Genomic DNA, 22,943 nt, shown 5'->3' on the forward strand with positions numbered 1-22,943 from the left:
TCATGGTTAATCATCCTATGAGAGCATTGTAAAATATTTTACTTGATTAGAGTTTCTTCAATAATTTACAACAAGCAATGATTAGAAATTGATTCCCTCAAAGATAACATCTCGCATGTACATATTCAAACCATACTAAAGCACCTTTCCTTTTTCTTTCTATTTCTATTGGGGATTGGGGGTATAACAATGGTCCAACCGATCATAACCCTTCATAATAAATAAGGAAACAATAATTAACAAAGCTTGCACTCTTAACAGATGGTGATTTTTATTAATTTTTTGCTTAGAAGTTGGTTTGGCTCGGATGTAAGTTTAAGAAACTAATATGGTAACTTGTAGGGCCAGGGGAAAAGTGCCCAAACCTTCAACCATAGTTTTATTAAACAAGAGATGAGCATACGAACTCAAAATACAAATATAATCTTCATGATCAAGCACCTTAAGCGGAATCTCAACACAGTTGGACACGTTCTCGGGTACAAAAGAGCAACTTCAACTTGCAAATGAGAAGGCAGTGAGCTGTCTGTTCAAAATTAGCTTCACATATATCAACTAAATTTCAAAAACATTTTCAACTTAAGCAAGGAGAATTGAACCATTATTTTGATTTGAACGTATATAACCAAATTGTTGCCAGAAACAAATTGACTTGTACGGGAATGTTAGAATTGGACTTACTTTATCCTCTGATAGTGGGTAACTCCCCTTAAAAACACAACTAGCTTTTGAGGCACGAAAGTTCAGGTACTTCGCGACATCTTTGACTTTTTGTGATGAATTCTAGTTAAAAGAAATCTATAGAAGTTATAAACCAGGTATAGCAAGAAGCCAAGAACAATGTGTAAAGATAACGTATGCCATACGAGCTGAAAAACAAATGATTACTACCTTATAAAGAAATCTGCCTGAAGGATAAAATCTCATATAGCGATAGTAACACACCTATAATCAAAGAGAAGATGGCAATGTTATAAAATGCCATTGACACTAAATGTTATAGGATGCAAAGTGTAGAAAAGAAGCAATGGGAGGAAATTGAACACACACAAAGAGGTAAATACCAATTAGAATCCAATGTCTGCTCACGATAGCCCGCAACTTTTATTGACTCTCTCCAGATGAGGGAAACACCCTCTCTCAAGCAGAACATGTATTCTTGCAGTAGCCCACTACTTGCTCTGTTTTCCGGAGTCCCAAACAGAGCAAGTCTATGTGCAGTGTTTAGCTGCATCATATGCTTTACAGCTTTCTGTTTTCACTTTCAGTATCAACTACCTTCCTTAATGAAATTTACAAGGCAAAAGATGAATTATCGTATTGCATTATTTGCCTTCTCCTACAAGCACTATGCAACATTTACCAGCACAGCTCATCTCTAAACATGCAGCTCAAGAACTATATGAAAATTTTAACTATGTGGAGAATTAAAAATACACATACAATATGAACTAGATTAGTGATCTTCCACTCAGCTACTCCTGCACGAATATATGTGTTTCGACTGACATAAATACCTGTGGAAAAGATTAAATTAAGACTTTTAATACCTTCAAATATTTTAACTTAGACTTATAGATACAAATAAACCAATTCTTTTTATAGGCTACGGCAAAAGCATCCTGATAAGAAAAGAATTAGTTCTCTTGCTCAGATGGCATAAGTAAATCCAAGACAAATACCTTGGTATGTGGTCCACAGAGAAATTTATTTTGGAAAATACAGTCGATACATCTCTACCAAATACACTATACCCAGCTTTATATCGGTGGATAATGGGCCCGCCCCTCTACCCTTCTCCACTTAACTTCGTGAAAAACTTTATATCGTTAGCTTTTCAAAATATTGAATGCTCAATAGTAAAGTAACATTTTTCAAAAACTATATCTTACCATCCGTACGAAGCCTTGGTCTTAAAAGCAACATTTTTCTCCATGAACCATCATACTTCAACTAAAGGACCTATAGTTTTCTACCAATCCAAAAACTTTAAAAATAAGGCACATTGGTTAATGTTACTTACTAACCTCACTAGTGGCAATAGAACAACCAGAACTAGTGTCCCTGGTACCTGCCAAGTCTTTAGGCATGCATTACGCCAAAATATAAAGTTCCGAATTGTGTACCTCCACTTTCGACAAACACAAGTTGACCTACCCAAGGTGTATGGGGTCATTTTAGACAAGATCTACACATCATTAATCATGAAATCATAGTAATTTTCGGTTTCCTCACCTTAGCTGTAAAGATTAGAATGGAAGGCTGCAAAAGCTAAATTTTCAATTTAGAAACAACATATTTTTTTCTCAAGAAGACATCAAGACTTTATATTTGATTGCCTTAAGTTCCCTAGATATGTAACCTCAATTCACCCCTTGGAAGGAAACAACAAGAACTTTGGAAAGAGGAGGTGGGAGTGGGAGTGGGAGTGGAAGTGGGTTAAAGACTAATCCAGTAAATTATTTGTGTAAACCAGCTAACCATCCAGAAAAAGAATCAAAGGGAACGGTCACATTTATGCTTGGCTAAAAAGCTCGACTTAAGTACTATAATGAGATCATAAAGTCCAACATTCCCCGTCTCCAAAGAATACAGAGATGACATCCAACTTTTCTACCAAATATTCCCCTTAGAAGAATTAAAAGGGGGGGTAAAGGCTCAAGGCAGATGTTAAAATAGCAATGCTTGTCTCCGCGTAGAATTCAATAACTTTTTGCATGGGCATGAAATAGGGAATAACTAGATATCTCCTCACCAGAAATGTACATGTAACCCAAAACAACCACAAATACCTTACTTTTTGGTTGATATTTTCATTTGATTTATAGAAACACATTGTTCATACTTCTGATACCTACTAATTAATTTAGCAAAATCAGCTTTGTTGTACGTTTTATCAATATGCTTCACCTTCCTAGCGTAACAAAGCATTTCCAGCACTTGCCACATATTTACATGTTGATAAGAAAATTACAGAGGAAATTTATCGAAATCCACAAAGGCATACCTCAAAAAGCAGTTCATCAGGTAGCACCTGGTGTATCAATGTAGGATCAAGAAACTGCTTGCTACTAGCACTTCCAAAAGGAGCGACAGGTCGAACATTAATCCCATACAAATCTAGAAGAAAAAAATCAGGTGAGTTGACATTAGTTTGTTCTACACAACTTCATCAAAACCAAATGTCAATAAAAAGACTCCAAGAAATGATGAATATTTTATGCGGCTAGCAAATTGCTAAGAGCAAGGTAATTGAAGCAAGCAATGACAAAGTGCTAGGAAAATACCAAGCCATGGCCTTTGAGGAAAAATGAACTGAGAATCTCTCAACTGTGCAGCAGTTTCGAGTTCCACAACAAGTTCCACTATGTAATTTGCAAGATATGCGATACTCATCAGAAAGCTATTCCACATTATGGCTAAACACTATGAAAGCAGAAAAAAGAACATAAGTCATATAAATGGACACCGAGTTTAATACTATATGTAACATAATGAAACTCAAATTTAGAAAATGTGCAAATTATTTAGAACTCAAATTGCATCTAACAATTCAAAATCTCATAAAAAGAAAAGATCGTCATATAAATTAAGATTTTTGAATACCATTAACAGGGTAAACTGATGAACAGGAGAAGTTTGGCATTTATGAGCATAGTGATTGAATCTATCTTCTTCGTTACAACACATATCCACACCTGTAAATCCCCCAAGTATCCACACCCGTAATCCCCTAATTCCTCAAAACAATGTCAAAATTCTTCAAATTATTTCTCCACTTTTTCGAATGTAGGCGAACCAAGTATCAACTACCATAAAATCCCTTCTTCCTCCAAACAATGTTGAAATTCTGCGATCTATTTCTCCAGTTTCTTGGATGAAGGTGAAGAAAAATTAGGGAAATCACTACCATCCATCAAATTACCAAAAAATGTAAAGTGAAAACGAGATTTAAAAAATAACGAACTGGTTACAATGGAGAATTTACAAGTCAAAATGAGAAGAAGAAGAAGAAGAACGAAGTAGGGTTTTTTAGTCGTGAGATTTGTGATATGGGCAAATAGCAACTCTAATTCTTATTTGGGGAACAAATTTGATTTTAGAGTTAAAAGTTGTTTATATTGATTTTTCTTTTAATTTATTTTGTATGAGTTCCTTTTTTGGCCAATTGTAAATTAGAGGGAGAGTTAAATATGTTGGAGGGAATAAAATATCTTAGTGAAAATTTTAGGAAATCTATAAGGCCACACTTATAAAATGTTGTTTTTTAAATTATAAAAATACCACACTTTAAAAGTGAATTCTTAGATGTTAATAAGCGTTGCCAATTATATCATGATATGACTACGCTTAAAAAATGTAGCCTATACCACAAAAGAGCACGCTTGACAAATGTTGCTATTGTTACCGTGGTCAAATCCTAAAAACTAAGGCTACACTTTAAAAGTGTACCCAAAAATATTTAAGGCAACACTTTACGAGTGTTGTCCAGATTTAGTGTGGCCTTAGACCTAAAATATTGTAGTGCATACACCATGCTTATTTGAAAAGGTGCATTGTTAACCTTCGGAAGATCAAGAAAATATACACATATGTTGCAGATTATACACTATGCTTATTTGAAAATAATCTACTGATTTGATTTCTTCCAACAGATGACTTGTCTATTGCAATAGATAGACCATCTTTTGTAACAGATGCTCTATCTGTTGCAACAGATGAGCCATATGTTGGAAGAAATAAAAAAAGTTTTGTTATTGATTTGATTTCTTTTAACCTATGACCCATTTGTTGCAATAAATAGGTCATTTATTGAAAAAAACATAACAATAAAATGTTCTTTTCACAACACTAAAATATTTATTACCAATACTGTCTACAACACAACAAATCAAAAACACTAAAAACACCACATGATTTCACCAATTAAACAACATCAATCTCATGATTTTACCAATATATTAAGAACACCAACAAAATAAAGAATTGATGCAAAGAGATGACCATCAAAAAATTGGGAATGCATTTGAAGTGATGCAAATAGGACTCTTCGCGAGATCAAGCTTCTTTCTCACATTTGAAACTGCTAATGAATACATAAAGAGAAAACAACTCAAGTTCTTCTTTTGCTTTATAAATAAAAAGAAAAGGATATCAAACTTCTTTCTCACATTTGAAACAACTAACGAATACATAAACAGAAGACAACTCAAGTTCTTCTTTTGGAAGAATCTCTAGATCGATTATTTTTCGAGGTCGATGAGCGACGACAACGGCGCGAGGGGGTCCCTCTTTCCAACGCTTTTAACAACTAATAGGACTGTTTCTCTATTTAAACACATCTATTTTTCTTTTCACCACCAATGAAGGAGAAATGTCTTTTCTTAAAGCATAAGAGAATCTTTTTCAATTCCTCTTTTCATCTTTACTCTATTTTCCATTAACTCTTGCTATACTCAACAATTGTTATACCCAACACATACTTCTTGAACATTATCACAGAGAACAATGTTCAGTATTGTCAAGGTTCACAGTCCCTCTTCCTTTTCCCTTCACATCGACATCGAATCCAATCTAGCTGGACGGATCAATTAGTCTTTGATGATGCTACAGGTTCTAAAGTGCATTTATTTGTAGTATTTCCTATGACAAAAGGCTAAACTTTTCATGTTTTAAGCTGCTAAGGGTATTAGATAAAAATAAAAATGCAGAATCTTTCTTACACCCCACTTCCACGCCTCTGTCTTCACACTAGTGCACCCATTGTCCTCCTCTTTTTCATTTCAATTATCTATAACTTAATTTCTTTCATAAGTTTTATTTGTATTTTATATGTACCTAATTTCTCTTCTTATTTTCACTCTAAAAAAGAGATCTCTCACCTCATCAAAAAATAAATCAAGTAAATGATAGAAGAGAGTTGAAGAAATTGATAGTGATGGCAGCTTTGTTGATGACTAATAAAATTGATTGTTGAGTTTAAAAAATAAAATATAATGATCAGTTTGTTGGTGGTGGGTGGCCAGTGGCAAAGAAGATTAATTGAAAGTGATAAAGAAAAAGAAAAGGGCTAACCCATCGGTGACCCCCTAAATTTGGCACAACTTTCACTTAGACACCTGAATTGAAGGATTTTCATTTTAAATACTTCATGTCGTGTCTCGTTGTGTCATTTTGACACTTTTTGCTGACTAAGCATAGTACGTGTGCTACACGAATTTTGAGTGCGTCAGAGACTTTTTTTGTAAATATATTGAATTTTTTTGTAAATATTTTCTTCTCCTTCTTCTTCCTTGCTTTCTCCCATCCATCTTCTTCACCTTCTACCATCCTCCATCACCACACAACTTTTTTAAAAAATTCTACAATATTTTACTAGGTTACACTCTTTGATTCTTCCATCTTCTTTGAAAATCGAATTTGCATCTTGATTCCTATTCAAAAACAAAATCGATTTCAAGGGAACAAAAAAAGAAATCAACTTCTTTCAAATGGAAAAACTGATTTACATTCTTACCTTCTCCATTGAAAATTAAATTGATTTCAAGGAATAAAAAAGAAATAAAGAACAACCTCCAATGAAAAAAAAAGAAATTTATTTTACATATCCTTCATTGTAAATCCCAATCGTAGTAGCACAAGAAATCATCTTCTTTTAAATGTCATATAAAAACTTTTCGATTTGGTATGATTTCCCTTATTCTCCAAAACGTATATTACTTTGTAAATTAACCTATGTCCTTGCCTTTTTGATGGAGAAGAACAGATGAAGGGGAAGGAGGCGCAAGAAGAAGAAGAAAAGAGGTGGGTGCATGGGGTTTGGGATCTGAAAGAAAGAAAAAAAGAAAGTAAAATTGAGATTTTTAAAAATAAAATAAAATTTCCACGTGTCACATACCAATTAGTTTAGTTTTCCACATAAGAGGCGTCTGGATGTACGCACTTAAAATGCGGTTTTGAAAATATAAAAAGTGTCAAAATGACACAATGAAGTTTGACATGAGGTGCTTAAAATGAACAAAACCTAGTTAAAGTGTCCAAGTGAAAGTTGGTGCCAAATTTAGGGGCCACCGATGGGTTAGACCAAAAGAAAATGATATTACTAATAGTGGTGAGTTTATACCTTTTGATGGTGATAATGTGATTTCACCGATAAGTTTGTTTAAGGGTGTTGGTTTTTGTAGTGGTTCTTTACAACTTTTGTGGAGACTAATGAAAGTGTGATTTTGGTGATGAGTTTGATCGTAGGTAGTGAAATTCGTGTGATGAGTTTGATCGTAGATAGTGAAATTCGTGAAGGCTATTTTTATTTTTGGTATTGGAATATATGATTTTGGTATCGCTACGGCGGCAATGTTAGTAATTCCATGGTAGTGTTCAGTAAAGAAGAACCAATTGGATGATATGGAAAAAAAAAATTTCAAAAGCTTACATGAGATTTGATATGGCAATAAGATCACATTTATGTGGTGCGAGTGTATTACACTTATACACATTTCATCATGAGTATGGTTTTATACGTCTAAGGATGATATTAAATTTATTTTTAAATAGTAAAAATATGTAATAGGTCATCATTAGCTTAATCATATATTCGACTTTTTAGAACAAATTCAAAATAAAATCTATGCCTTTTCTCAATTATCAAGTGCCCACGCTACACACTGACAAGATTTTTTAAAATAAATAAATATCAGGCCCCGGCTAGCTGCAGTCACCTCGATTCAACAACTCAATCCCTCCCCACATTTGTTGTACAACACAAATGTGCACAATCATCAAGGGGCTCAAGAAAAAGATAAAAGTACAAGTCATTATCTAATTAAATGTTTCTTCTACCTTGGACCATCTCGTTTTGTGTGTTCAGTTGATATTGTTTTTAAATTGACATTTAATGTTTGGTTGTGCTTCAATTCTTCACTTGCCAATAATTCTATCTAATCATCACTCTCTTCTGATGCAGCTGAATGGTGTTCAGTCACTACATGGCCTTTTCAATATCTAGCTCCATAATTTCTTCGTTGATAAATTTTATTGTTAAACATACCACGTGAGTGTAACATTACCTCGTTGTACTAAGATTATAATTCTATCAAAAATACAACGTTAGGCGAATTCTATTAATAAATGTACACTGAATAAAAGATGTCAAGTTCTAAAAGGTCTTCAACTATTAAGCTTTTTAACTAGTACTATTATTTGGTTGCTTATATCTTTTTCCAATCTTTCACACTACATTTCCCATTTAAATTTTTTCAAGAAGTACTTTCATTTTTTGAAGAATGAGAAAAAAGAAAACCAATTATAAATATTTTATTTAAAAAAAAAAAAAAGGATTATGCAAAGAGAGATAAATAGATAAAAAGAAACGAAGTAAAAAATAAAACACGAGGGATTCAATCTTACAACGTAGCATTTGAACTGTGGCACTCAAACCATGGCACGTAGTGTAAGTTTGTGTAAAATACGAATACATAGTTAAAATTTTACACGAATGTCCCCAACCCAGTAAAACTCACATCACTACTGTGCATGCCTATTCTCTTTCATTTTGTGTGTGTTCTTCAAGCTGCTGCAATGGTGTCGTTATTGCTGGAAGTTTCAGATTTAGCAGAACGAAATTCAGAGTGATTGTGATGATTTTCTGGCTTGATATTAGACTTGTCATTTCTTTCATCTTGCTTCATTTGTTCTTCTCTACACTCCATACTACAAAATGCTGTATCACCCCTGCATACCAAAAATAAAATGAACTAATTATTATATCATACACTACTATTTTTTTTTTTATGACACCTTTCGCGCACCTCAACTATTTAATTCCACGACAAGTACCAGGTAGTACTATTATTGTTGAGGTCCTTATTTTACTAAAGATAATAATAATTGTCAAGTGGCATACAAATAGTTTAAATATAAGAAAAGAAATCGTTTATTAATTAATGTTCATAATGCAATACACCAATAATGTAACAAGTCTTTAAAGAAGTAAAATTCTTGTTTAATGGAGGTATTTTACTATTTTATTCTATTGACAAAGTCTTGTTTGTTGCTATTCATTTTTAACTTTTAGCAAGTATGGTGGCCTTCATTCCCATACAATTTGGAGGAACGTCTTACATATGTTCAATTCAGAGAAACTTGAAACTATCTTTACTTCTTCCGTTTTGATCCATAATAATTTAACACATATTTTAATAAATATATATATTATTTATGATATTTTAAAAGTCTAAATTTAATTACTACTATTATTTATTTTATGTAGCTATCTAATAGAGCAAGGAAAATATATGATAAAATAACGTTACAGGATCATATAATATGAAACATGAAACAGGAGTTACTCTTTCAACCTAACCTCACTTTACTAGGCAAGCTCCTGCACTTAAAACGATCGATTTCTCCTTTTACTCATCTATTTTAGATTTTACGAGTAAATAATTATATAAAGTGAGTAATAGTAATAGAGTAATAATTAAACTATAACACGAAGTAGTAAATATTAAAAAACAACAAATTTATTTATTTATTTATTTTTTCCGATTTGTTTGTAAAGAGTTGTACCTGTACATGTAGATATCTCGTCCATTAATCAATCGGCGGTTACAAAGGCCACAAATTCTCAGGAAATTAGCCCTTTCTCTTTCAAAACCTTCGCCGGAGATTCTCCGTTGGTATCTCGGCGACACCATCGCCGGCACAGAATTAATGATTATTCCTTCCGAACTCTTAATGATCTCATCAACCATAATTTTAGGCTTATTACAATCAGACGGCTCCGATTCAGTTGCAGTACCTAGATCAACGGTGATCCCTGTCATGCTTGTTGTCCTCCTCATCGGTGGACGGCCCCTTTTCCCCAACATCGTGTATGGAGAGTGGAGTGAAGAAGAGATATTTTGATTATGAAGAAGAAACTGGAATTGGGGAAAAATATAAAGTGAATCTGAACCGTTTGATTCTCTGTTTTTATTTTAATGGATAAAAAATTAATTTGATTCTGCTTCCACGTCAAGCATTTATGAAGTATGCTTTGTTTGGGAAGGAAGTAGTGTCACATATATAGGATGAACACATCTTTTTTATTTATAAATACTCTTAATACACATTCAAATTTAACGGGGGACTCTACAAGATATATCCAATTTTAATCGAGACTCTAATTTCTGTTAGAATTCTTGAAGGTTACTATACCTATATAAAAGGTATTAGTATATTCCTTGAAGAGACTTTTAGAATATTTCATAACTTTTGGATATTTATAGAGGCATTACATCAAATATTGTTTTTCTATCTATTCACATTAATATAAATATAAGTATTTATGCACACTAAAAAATGTCCCTTTCAAAAATAAGAAGATTTATTACTTATTTTCTAGTGCTTGTTAACTAAGCAAACCAATATTATCTCAAGATTATTTATATGTAATCTCATAAAATATTATATGGGCGAAATAGAGTTGGGAGTGGTGGTTCACGAGTGGCAGGGGTTGGGATGGTCAAGGGAGGGGTGGAGGTGTTGGGTAGGTTGAGAGGAGATAATAAACTTGCATATCATTTATGTAACTTGTTTTTCCTATTATAATTAAGAAAAGTCATTTTCCTCATTTTAAGAATTTCAAAATATTTTGACCAATCAAAAAATTTTTTCATACCAAAATATTCTAAATTAAATATTATTTAAAAATTATGTTTATATATTATGTCGAAAATAAAAACAATGCTTCTAAAAGCTTCTTTTAAAGTTTGTAAATTCTAATAATGAAATGTTAATAAAGCGATGAATACGCGTTCCCCGGGAACAAAGAGGGAAGGAGAAACCGAGTAATATATACTTCAAGTAAATATGAATTGTTCGAGAATTTTTTCTATTAATTTTTTTTTCTCTTGATGGTATATAAATTTGGAAGAATGTTAAAAAAAAAAGATATGCAACTTCTCCCGTTTTCCAATTAATTCATCTTTTCTCAAATTAAAACTTATATATATCAATTAAAATTGTTAAATAGTAAATATCATACTTGATGAACTGAATATTACACATAAGTGCCATAACAACTAAAATACTATCAAACATAATAGTACTAATTATATTTATTTTAATATATGAACAATTTACTTCCTGACCAAAATCAAATGATGCCTACATATGTAGAGGCCCTTATATATTTATTTTAATATATGAATAATTTACTTCCTGACCAAAATCAAACGATGCCTACATATGTAGAGGCCCTTATATATTATGTACGTTGTGGTGCTTAAAATTCAAGCATGAAATTGAATAAAGAAATAAGTAGTACAATAAGATATAAAAAACATGTAGTACTTGTTTCATTTGTTTGGCTAAACTCTTTTTGTGTTTGGAGTAAAGTAAGGATGATGAAATTGGAAAAAGATGTGTAGGTTTTGATTTGTTTTTTGGTCACTCCTTAAAACATTTTTTACAAAGGAAAATGACATTAACGGTGAGTCGGTGAGCATGGGAGAGGTGTGGGACATCATATTAAAGGTACAAATCAGTGGGTTATGAATATTCCAAATTTCTCCTTGTTTTGTGGAATTTTAGGTTTCCATAGTTTGGGGAAAAGTATCTAGGCAAATAGTAGTGTGTAATTCTCTTTATTCTGATTGATGTGGAGGTATTTGATTGATTATAAAAGTTTAAAAGAAAAATAATTAAAATTTATAGTATGAAATAAGTCATTAAATTTATATAATTATGAATCATCTTATCAAGAATAAATAAAAAGTTTAAAATTGAATTATTATTAAATATAAAAAGAGAATAGATCACATAGGTTAAGACAGAGAATATATGTTAAGGGTTTATTCGAACTTAATAAGTTTAAGATTGGTTAAAAATGAAAAAAAATAATACAAATCACATGATATAGCAGAAAGAGAGTATATGTTATTGATATATCCAAACTCAATATTTTGGTTCAATTTTAGTATTTGAGGGGTTATGATGATGTACATAGAAATTTTGGAGATAGAAAACGAAGGAGGAATTGTAAATATGAATTTTATTAAAAGAAATTATTGGGTGATAGTAAACTCAAATTTACAAAAGAAGGATGAACACTTATCAGTCAGCTTGTTATATGGTAGTAAAGAGTTTGGTCCATTACCTACTCCTTAAGAAGAATGATAGATGTTTTATGTAAGGTGTGTAAGTTAATCACAAGTGAGAATCTCACAATTCAACATAATATATTGGTAATTAATGAATCTAGAAATTAAAAGGAAGAGGAAGATGTGAACTTTGTATGACCAAAAAAGAATCAAGTGGTGGTGGGGGTGGGTTGGGGGTCACAGTCAGGAGAAATTTGAGGAGAAGTACACTGATAGTTTGTGGACACTAGGGTGACAAATTGTATTAAAAAGAGTAACTAGAGAGGTGTTAGAAGTTCCATTGATAAATATAATTTATGGTAAACATATTTTATCTTGAAAATTTAATAGTTTCTTTTCAATAGCAGAAAAATGACTATGCTATTTTTTTTAATTGGCTAATACTAGATAGTGATTAAAAAAGATATTTTTAACCTCGAAGACAGTTAGCCAAACAAACTATGTATTGATAGTCATTTCAATGTTACATTCAATTCAGACTTCAACTAGTTAATACATAATTTATTTTTTTACAAATAACAAAGGCGTCCCATCCTAATTTGGGGACGTAAGAATATCACCTCCATTTACTTTGGTTTATTCAAATTCTACCTTCCAATAGACTTGAGTATTCCTTCTATTAAAAAAAACATGAGGAATCCAAGTGGAGACCCATCAATTCATAGGTCTTGTAATAAATCATTTTCAACAATTATTATGTTATTCAAATGTGACAATTATTGGGACCCCTCATCACCATGCCCGCCCTTGACATAACGTTAAAAAATTTATAGAAAGGATCTTCACGTAAATAGTCGAATAAATCAAAAAAAAAAAAATCAATTCCTAATAGTTCTTCTATGTTTTGCTTCTTCTTCTTTTTTTGATATAATATATTTTAGATTACAAAATTAAAAAATATTTTCAATGTATTATACACTTTTAATTTAAATTACAAGATTTAAAAACTGTGTGCACATTATTAAATTTTGTGAGCATTATTAATGTTTCCAAGCGAATAATTAAAGCATTGCCTGTCATCACTATATGGGACCCGCCAAAACCAATATAATCAAGTTTTTGTTCACATTGCCAAGTGTTAACTGGTCATTGGTCAATAGATGGCCAATTGCATGTTTTTTTGTTCTTTTTTTCGGTCTCTAACCCGGTGTTTGATATCCGTATTAAAGTTCAACTATTTCGAATTCACGCTGAGTAGGGCTGCGTATCGGTGGTTCGGTTCAGTTTTAAAGTTTACCGATTTGATTTTTCAGTTATCGGTTTGTAGACATGCTAAACCATTAAGATATTGACTTATTGTTGTTGGTTTATCGATTATTAATCGTTATTGATTCGGTCATCGATTTAATCGTTAAGATTTGACACAACAAAAAGATCATTGAAAATCACTTAGAAACAAGGTGACAACTCAAATAAACCATGCACATGACTTGACAAATTGCATCTTGCTAAAAAACATTGTCATATTGTAGAATAACTGAGAGTTTGAGACAATTTGAAATAAAAATATGAACTAAACTCTAAGTGAAGGACTTTATATATCAAATGATAAAAATCTAGTTATTTATTTACTATCGGGTTATTGATTAACTCGTTAAGAATAAATCTCAAATCGTTAAGAACCGATCATAACCTGATAATAAAAAGATCAAAACCACTATCAAAAACACCAAACCAATAACCCATTATTAATAAATCAATAACTTTTATTTTATTCAGATTATCGATTTTAAACAACCTTAACATCGAGTAGGACCACATTCGAAAGGGGGTAATGCTTTGGTTAAGGAAAAAACAATTTCATCCACTGTCATATCCATCGGTGATGCAATCACCTGTTTTCAACCTCTTCTTCACCTTTTTAAAAAAATTAATTATTTGGGACCTAATTATTTTCAACCATTTACGAGTCTGACATAAAATATTATATCATTTAATCTAATATATAATTTTACACATTATTATACATAATGTGTCAATCTTATATAATATTATATAAAAATGATTATACATAAATATAGATTAAATCAAATAAAATACTCTATATTAGGCTACACGACGTAAATATTTTCTCCGAATTGACATAGAATGAAATTTTCCTCTCTTTTTTTCTATAAAAACAAATGCATTAAATTTATTCCTTTTATAATTCATGTAATTAATTAAGTTGATGGTGGGTCCAATTTGTTATTTCAATATCACAATGGCGTATAATTGAGTGCATCTAGGGAACTTTGGATATTGATTGATTGGTAATTGTTGAGTCCTTGACTAATTGAAGTGTTCATATTCTAGAGTTGTATCAATAATTTATTTTTTCTTGAAAGATATATACACGTAAACCCTTTAATAATAATATCCTTTGTTTGGATATTTTAGACGTTGTCATATGTTGTCATATAGAATATTATAATATATATAGTGTAATATGATGTTAAAATCGATTCTAATTTTTTTTTTTAAATACTACAGGGCAATACTATGATAAATAGTGGAGTAAATATTATGTTACAGAGAAGTTTGATTATATATACTTGTTGATTCGTTTTACTTATATTCAAAAATAGCATCCTTTGCATTAATATGAGTTAAGATATTATTGTTAATCATGTGAAATTAAACAGTGTTGTGGAAATCTACAGTAATGAAAAAGTCTCCTCACATAAATACTATAGTTTGTCATGTGGTTAGAGCCCAAAATATGTTTATAATCATCTTCATGAGATACTCCCTCTGAACGGATTTACTTGTAAATTTTTAACTTTAACATATCTATTAAGAAAATAATGATTAATATAATGAGTTTATTATTTTATTTTTAATAATTGATAGGTTCCAAATATATTTACTCACTATATTTTTAAAAGACATTAACTTTATGTAAACAAATTGAGGGTATGATAGGAAAAATGTTTATTTTTACTTTCTTGATTTGTCAAAAATAACAAGTGAAAGTAGAAGTCAAATTAATAAATATTTGAAAAGTAAGGACTCGTTTGGCCATGCAATATGAAATCATGAGACGGAGTTGAAGTTTTATTTGAATATGCGATTTGGAGTTTTTGTGTTGTATATTTTTCATAAACATAAAAATTTCATAAGTTGTAAAACTATTAAAATAATCTCAATTATTTATTCAATATTACCAAATAAAGAAAAAATTTATAAATCGCATAATAAATTATTACAAAGTCATTATGGTCAGTCATGTTCACTCAATAAAGATGAAAAATTATTTTTTCATTAAATATTAAAGTAGTAGTAATAAATTTGGTTGACAAATAAACTTGATAAAAAAAAATAACGAATTTGATGAATATAAATGATAAAGTAGGAATTGATTTAAAGTAATAATAAATTTTATGTTGGTGAAAATAATAGATTTTGAAAAGTAATGATATGATTATAAATTTTATTTACAAATGAAATAAATAGCAAATGTGGGGTTGTTTTAACAAAATATACACTTGTGGGCCTTGTGAGATGTGTTTTTTTCACTTACTTGATTCACTTGATTGTTGATTTGTGATTATTGAACTATGGAGATTGGGCCTTGTGAGATGTGTATTGTAGAATTGGTAGATTGGGTTGATTTCTGTGTAGGTTGTAGTTTGACGAGGTTCGTTTGGAGTGTAAGGGGTATTTGATTTCTAGCTAGATGTCTTGTTTATTAGGTTGCTTGTTGGGTACCGTATTGTTGGTACTCACTCCTTGCTTCTACACTTGTGTAAGTACCGAGCCCGATATTGTTAAAGAATGACAAAAGTCCCACATCAGTGGTTAATGAGATGGGTGGACTCCTTATAAGGCTTGGGCAATCCTCCTCCCTTTGAGCTAGCTTTTGGGGTGTGAGTTAGGCCTAAGACCTAATTTAACATGGTATCAGAGCAGGACCCGTCTCACCCGATGTTGGGGCCCCCAAAATAAAAATTGCCCACGCACCAGATGCTAAGCACTGGGCGTGAGGTGGGGTGTTAAAGAATGACAAAAGTCCCACATCGGTGGTTAATGAAATGGGTGAACTCCTTATAAGGCTTGGGCAATCCTCCTCCTTTTGAGCTAGCTTTTGGGGTGTGAGTTAGGCCCAAGATCTAATTTAACATGGTATCAGAGCAGGACCCGTCTCACCCGATGTTGGGGCCCCCAAAATCAAAATTGCCCACGCACCAGATGCTAAGCACTGGGCGTGAGGTGGGGGTGTTAAAGAATGACAAAAGTCCCACATCGGTGGTTAATGAGATGGGTGAACTCCTTATAAGGCTTGGGCAATCCTCCATTCTTTGAGCTGACTTTTGGGGTGTGAGTTAGGCCTAAGACCTAATTTAACAGATATAGCGTGATTGCTCTTCTCTTTTCTGAGGCTCGTTGAAGGACTTGAGAGGTAGCTGCTTGTCAACTCGTTTCCCTTTTCTTTAAGCTTTGTTCTATTCGTGAAATAAAGACTAAAACTTGTAGTTATTTTGCTTAATTTTGCACTTTATGTATTTAGTGGCTTGTACACGTGACAACTAGATTTAGGGGGTTAATAAAAGAATAAGATTCCCGCTATATCTTTTTCTTGCTATACTATTTTTTCCGCATTTCTTTCGTTTTTCATTGGGTTTGAGGTTGACTTGTCTTGGTGGGAATAGACAAGTGTCATAATATCCTTTTTGGGTCGTGACATTATTACTGCAACACTCATCATTCCAATATTGACTAAATTTGCATTAGTTATTTTTCTAACACAATTTAGACAACCAACTTAGCATTTAGAACGCTAACAATAAAGATTGAATCTTTATACATCTTGTTTCTAGTTAACGATGAAGTTTTTATGATTTTCAAATTGTCAAACGAATGAACTTTGAGTCTTTACGAAGTTTTTATATCTTCAAATCAGTATCAAATTTAGACAGAGTAGAAAATTAAAATATTTTAATCTTCAGAAATAAAACAAAAACAATTTAAATTAATAATTTCTTTAAGATTGTTATCTAATATGTATTACTAAAATACTTAGGACAACAACTTTGTAGAAATTCGTAAAAAGCAACAAAGTTTAAAGTATATTTTCAAAAGTAGAAAATTTAAAAATCATTAAGATAGAGAAAATACATAAAATCCTCCCTGAACTTGGCAGCAAAATTTACTTTAGCATTTTAACTTTACATATGATTATTTACCCCCCCTAATTCATTTCAAGTGAATTTAAATCCACCCTAAGTTTATAAGACCAGTCTCACAATGGCAAGTGTATTCCACACGCGTCATGTCATTGACACGTCAGTATCACGTCACTGCCACATTGATAATTATTTAAATTTTGAGTTTTTTATTCCATTTTTTGTTTTCTTAATTCACAATTTTAGAAAGGAAAAAAAAGAAAAAGAAAATTAATCCAAGATTATAAAAAGAAAAATAATAAGTAAAACATTCTCAAAAAAAAATCAAACTCCACAGATCCAAAATTCTCAAGACCATTTCACTAAAAACATTCAATCTTTAAGGCACATTATCAAAGTAAATACATATATATAACTAAAAATTTAATTTGAGATGAAAAAATTATAAATTTTTCTTAGCTTTAAGTTCATCAAATCAATAAACACCTTCATAAGTAGTGATCTTGAAGCAATAATAAGTTGTTTGTTTTGTTTCATTTTTTTCGTTGTTCATCACATCTAAGAATAAGTGAGAATAATTTAAATTTAGTGATGGAAAATAAATAGGGGTGTGAATGTTCCAAAGAAGAAGAAAGAAGGGGGAGAAAGAGGTTCATCAAAGAAGAAGAAGAAGAAAGGGATGAGGCAGGTGGTGGCTGAGACAGTGGAGTTCGAAAAAAGAAGAAGGAGGGGTGAGGATGGAGGGTTCAAAGAAGGAGAAATAGGGTAAGAGTGAAGGATTTCGAAGAAAGAAAAAGAAAGTGGGGAGTTCGAAAAAGAAAAAGAGGAGGTGATGCAGGTGGTAGTTGAGAGTGGCTAGGGTTGTTGTTAGATAGGGTGGTGGGGCGTGAGGAAGATGAAGAGAAAAAATTTTATTGGCTGAAAAGAAAATAAAAGTAGCCCAATTATTTTTTTCTCTTTAATTTTTAACTTTTTACGCGCTTTTCTTTTTTTATTTGTCACATCAGCCATTAAGGGGGTATTTAATTCACTTGAAAGTTGTTTAGGGGGTATTTGAACGCCCGTATAGTTAAAATATTAAAATAAGTTTTGCAGCCAAGTTCAGGGGGGATTTGATGTATTTCCTCTTAAAGATAATAGAATTTGCAACAAATCAGAAACAATACCAAAAAAAAGACAATCGAGTCCACTTAATGCACAATGTATCCTTAAGTTAATTATTCTCCTCAAGTACCCGAGGTTAATGAAATATATATCCTCCTAGGACAAAACAATTTTACTCACCAATGTATTGGTATCTAAAATAATGGTGTCAACGAACCACTCATTGGGAGCAACGTACACAAGAATTTATTTGTGTAGAAGAAGAAGAAGAAGGTTTAGAAATTTTTTAAGGAATAATCCGAAGAAATAAGATTTACTTATATCCATCGAGTACTGTTTTGAAAGTTTGCAGCCTTCCAAACAGTCACTTAAGGAAAGTACCATTTTGAAAAGTTTGCAATCTTTCATAACACACTTAAAAAAGGACAGGAATTTAAAATAGAATCCGAAAAAGAACGTGAATTGGATCGCACAGATCCGATTCAGGTTGCACATTTGGTCAATTTAATTAATGATTAAATGATTTAAAAAATTGTCAAAAATAATTTATTGATCAATCATAAGCTAAAGTCAAAAACTAAAAATCAAAGCGAGCATTAAAGGTGCGAGGGATCCCTCTTTCCAACTCTTTTAATAACAAGTACAAGTGTTTTTTAATTTAAACATTTAAACTTTTCTTGCCACCATCAATAAAGGAGAAATTATTTTTACCTAAGCATATGGGATCACCGTATATTCCCTCCATTCATATTCCTCACCTCAATTTCTCATTTATTCTTCTTATATACCCAACAAATCCCTATGTTTGAAAACTCTTCATACATTTGTAAACTATTCCCTCTGACCCATATTAGCTGATCACTTTTTTAAAAGTATTTGTCTCAAATTACTTGATCACTTACTAAATCAAGATAAAATTAATATTTTTTTTTCATTTTACCCCTATAATTAATATCATCAACATGCTTAATGTTCCCATAATTTCTCTGTAGAAGCTTAAATAAATTAAAGTTCCTAGAATTTATCTTTACAAAGAGTTCATTAAATACTTAATTGCTCTTTTTTACTCTTGCTCTCACCCACTTTGGAGTACTTTATACCTTTTGTATGCCCTATGTCATCATAAAGTATCTTGATATTCATCAATATGGATGAAGGATAAATTAGACAACTTGATCATTTTATTTATAATTTCTTAAGTACCGTGTAAATGGGAAATTATCAGTTATTATGGGACGGATGAAGTAATATTTTAATTGGTATCACCTAACTCGTTTTTAGTATATCACCCGAGTTTAATGGGCTCTTACTCTATATGATAGTAGCTAGTCAAGCAAAGTTGCTTGAAATTAATTTTATTCTCTTCACAAAAGTAGTCAGGATTACTTGCCTAGTAATTATTGTTCTAAACTCATCATAGTAAACAAAAATCAGTTGAAGGAACCTTAATATGATTTAAAGAGAATTCTTATGTTTTTGGAAGAATAATTCACGTAGAATAGATTCCATTTTAATTTCATATCGAAAGCAATAATTGATGTTGCCTAACAACTAAGCACCAAGACATATTTATGTGTGTCCCTATATGCATTATTTTTGGCTGCATGCAATGCTAAATCTTGATTTCTCTTTAATTTTGGACATTGATATCCATGTTATTATTACTCTAACGAAGATTAACTAGTGGTTCTAAGCTAAAAGGCTATGGGGGCCATAACCTAGCATATTAATTATTACATCTCAAAGATATGATCACCTTCACAAAATCTAAGAAAAATTTTTCACTAGTGAATACAAGAATGTCCACTTGTAATTTGCACAACAAGTTGTTGAAAGTGTAAGAGCAATTATTAACTTGAAATGGCAAAAGATGCTTTAGGTTAATGTTCTTGAAACCTTTAGGTATTATGGATGACAAGAGACTCGTGGCAGATTTAGGATATTATTTAGGGGTTCGAAAAATAAAAATATAAATGTGTGAACTAGAGTGTAAAGTACACCAAAAAGAGATCATTGTCAATAATTCTCAAGCACATTTATAATGCCACTCGATGAGATTCCATTGCTTGAAAAGGCAAATAATATCATCAGCTGAAATATCAAACGAAAATAAACTCGAAGAAATAAAGAAAATTTCACTAAAAGAAATACAATAGGATAACAAGAATGTACAACACTAGCAAAGAATTAAATTTAAAAAAATTAGGCAACCTTACTGGAAGAAACAAAGAAAATTTCACCAAACGAAATACAATAGGATAACACGAATGTACAATACTAGCAATGAACTAAATTTTAAAAACATTAGGCTGCCTTCACAACCAGTAGGAAGCGAACCCGCAAACTGGGAATAATACTCACGACCCAAGTTTCGCAATCCAATACCATCGGGCTTGTTGACACCCAATTTTGGACCTGCATAATATAAATTAATCATTTCGAGTTTCTTTGATTTTAAAAGATTTGAAATAATTAGTTTTATAAAAAAAATTAAAATTAAAATTAAAAAAAAATAAAAATAAAAATAAAAAAATAAAATAAAATTTAAAAAAAATAAAAAATAAAAAATAAAAAAAAATTAAAAAAAAAATAATATATATATATATACTTTGCAAGTCATTTTAAATAGCTGTCACTTTTTATAATTTTTAGATAATCTATATGTTTTACATAATTATGTATATAATTAGTATATTTTATGATTATTCGAAAATCGTCTCAAATTTTTTTTTTTTATAATTAAATATTTGGTTAATTAGTTTGGTAATAGTTTATATTTTTTAGACTAGTTAATTTATAATTAAGTGTATTATTTTATTTCGTTAAGATTAAAATGCTCATTAATTAATTTATGTTAATTCATTTTGTTCAAGTTTTAACCGAATTTGGTCATTGTTTAATTACAATTTTCCGCCAACATCTTAAACCCATCAAAAGAATCAGTGGTGGGCCCTCTTCTTTCAATTTTCCAGCAGCCCATGTTTTCTCTTTAAAATCCAGCCCATTTCCAAATACCCAACCCAAACATAATACAATTAGGAATACATACAATACAACCGCGTACAACAACATCAAACCGACCTGACCCCTGTACATTTCTCCCTTCTTCTTCTTTACAAACCAGTGCAACGAGAACCCAGAAACAGCACAAACTCCAACAGTCCAGTGAACTCAGCCTAGAAATCGCGAGCCAGCCCAACGAAATCAACCCGAATCGCATGTCCATCTCCTCTTCCTCTCTCTCCCTTATCCTCTCGTACAAGACCATTTGATAAGAGGCCAGATGGAGCAATCTCGATGCTGGTTCGTCCTTGCCTCGCCTAGAATCAACGGCTTTCCTCTTGAATCCGTTGAAATTGTACGAGATCAGTAGTATTTCAACTCCTCAAACCTTATCCTAAAGAAAAATTTGAATTCACAAAAAATCTACCTGATTTCCTCTCCTAAATTCGACCTAACTCTCTATGTATAAAGACCCTCTCCCTTCGGTGTTTGGGTTGGGGGAAAAACAGAGAAAAAGGTAAGGGACAGAGCTCACAAATAGAAAAAGTAACGTTTACATAAAAATACATACATAATAGTCTAAAGAGATACTACAGTGACTTAGAGTCTAGAGTTTTGGGTTTTCTTTCTCGTTACCTGCTCACCGAAGTTTGTCGGAGTCTCATTGTTGTGGTGGGAGTCAATTCCTGCTCGTTGTTGTTCAGTTCGCTGCCCCTAGAAAGATAACACCTAGTTTCAGTTCATGTTTCAATTATGTTCAATATATTAGTGTGTTTGATTCTCAATTATTGAGTTGTTGAATGATATAAGATTTGGTTTGTTTTGATTCATTGTTGGTTCCAAATCAGTTGTATAACTTTTTTTTTTCTGTTTATTCAATTAATTTTTCAGTTTCATCCTCTCTAGTGTCAACTCGGTTTGTTTCTTTGAGTATGATTGTTTTCTTTTGGCTGTCAGTAAAAGTTAAAGATTCTTCGTCCTCTTTGTTGATTGTTTTGATTTTCTAGTTATGAATATGATCTCAATATGTATATAGATTTTGGAAGGATGGATCCTGACTTGTCGCTTTTGATTTCTCATCTTTCATAGTATAGTCGTGATTGCTTTTGAAATGGTTGTATTAGTCCTGGTTTATTCTTGTTTTATATGATCCTGCCTCTCTTTGCCTATTAGAGTTTTATGTGACCCTCATGCCAATTTCTAGCTTGTTTTCGATAGCTTGTGAGTATGCAGGATCGTGAATATGTAGTCATTCTCTTGGCTTTGCTTCTCTTCAAATTTTAGCATGTCTTCTATAGTTGCTAAGCTTGGTGCATGATTTCTTTAATTTATTTCTTCTTCACTTAGTTTGATCAATGTTTTAAGGATTAAAATCAGTAATGGAAAAGTTGTCCAATTAATGTCAATACTAGACTAGATCTTTGTGCAAATTTCGAATTACTGGAAAGGATTTTAAGTGGGGCATGTGCTCTTTTGAGATAAATGTTGATTAGCCAAATTTAACAAATGGTTTGATTGTTCACTGTTTGTTTTGAATTCTTTTATTTGAGTTTGTTTCTATTTTATTTACTATCCTAAGCATGATGAC

The 22,943-nt window shown here is 31.5% G+C and overlaps 2 protein-coding genes across 2 annotated transcripts; both read right to left on the reverse strand.

Annotated features, from left to right (window-relative positions):
• Positions 1 to 579: 579 nt before the first annotated feature.
• Positions 580 to 3,414, reverse strand: LOC125855781 (F-box protein 7-like). Its single transcript, XM_049535484.1, has 7 exons — positions 3,288 to 3,414; positions 3,008 to 3,120; positions 2,048 to 2,188; positions 1,893 to 1,953; positions 1,444 to 1,517; positions 892 to 945; positions 580 to 783 (listed from the first exon to the last, which is right to left on the reverse strand). The coding sequence occupies exons 1-7, from the start codon at positions 3,412 to 3,414 to the stop codon at positions 580 to 582; spliced, it is 774 nt and encodes a 257-aa protein (XP_049391441.1).
• A 4,922-nt stretch (positions 3,415 to 8,336) lies between these two features.
• LOC125855248 (FCS-Like Zinc finger 5-like) lies at positions 8,337 to 10,040 on the reverse strand. Its single transcript, XM_049534953.1, has 2 exons — positions 9,568 to 10,040; positions 8,337 to 8,730 (listed from the first exon to the last, which is right to left on the reverse strand). Exons 1-2 carry the CDS (start codon positions 9,867 to 9,869, stop codon positions 8,565 to 8,567), a joined length of 468 nt encoding a protein of 155 aa, XP_049390910.1. The 5' UTR covers positions 9,870 to 10,040; the 3' UTR covers positions 8,337 to 8,564.
• Between the last annotated feature and the right edge of the window lie 12,903 nt (positions 10,041 to 22,943).

Source organism: Solanum stenotomum, chromosome 2 (assembly GCF_019186545.1).
Source record: "Solanum stenotomum isolate F172 chromosome 2, ASM1918654v1, whole genome shotgun sequence".
NCBI lineage: Eukaryota > Viridiplantae > Streptophyta > Magnoliopsida > Solanales > Solanaceae > Solanum > Solanum stenotomum.

Bases quoted from the DNA above. Each gene is read 5' to 3' on its own strand.
- LOC125855781 (XM_049535484.1), bottom strand. From the start codon at position 3,414: ATGTGGAATAGCTTTCTGATGAGTATCGCATATCTTGCAAATTACATA. The intron at 2,189-3,007 runs GTATGCCTTTGT...AATGATGTGTAG, and splicing joins CTGATGAACTGCTTTTTGAG to ATCTTGTCTAAAATGACCCC. The intron at 784-891 runs GTAGTAATCATT...TCTTTTAACTAG, and splicing joins CAGGCAGATTTCTTTATAAG to AATTCATCACAAAAAGTCAA.
- LOC125855248 (XM_049534953.1), bottom strand. From the start codon at position 9,869: ATGTTGGGGAAAAGGGGCCGTCCACCGATGAGGAGGACAACAAGCATG. The intron at 8,731-9,567 runs GTACAACTCTTT...TTTGGTATGCAG, and splicing joins CGAGATATCTACATGTACAG to GGGTGATACAGCATTTTGTA.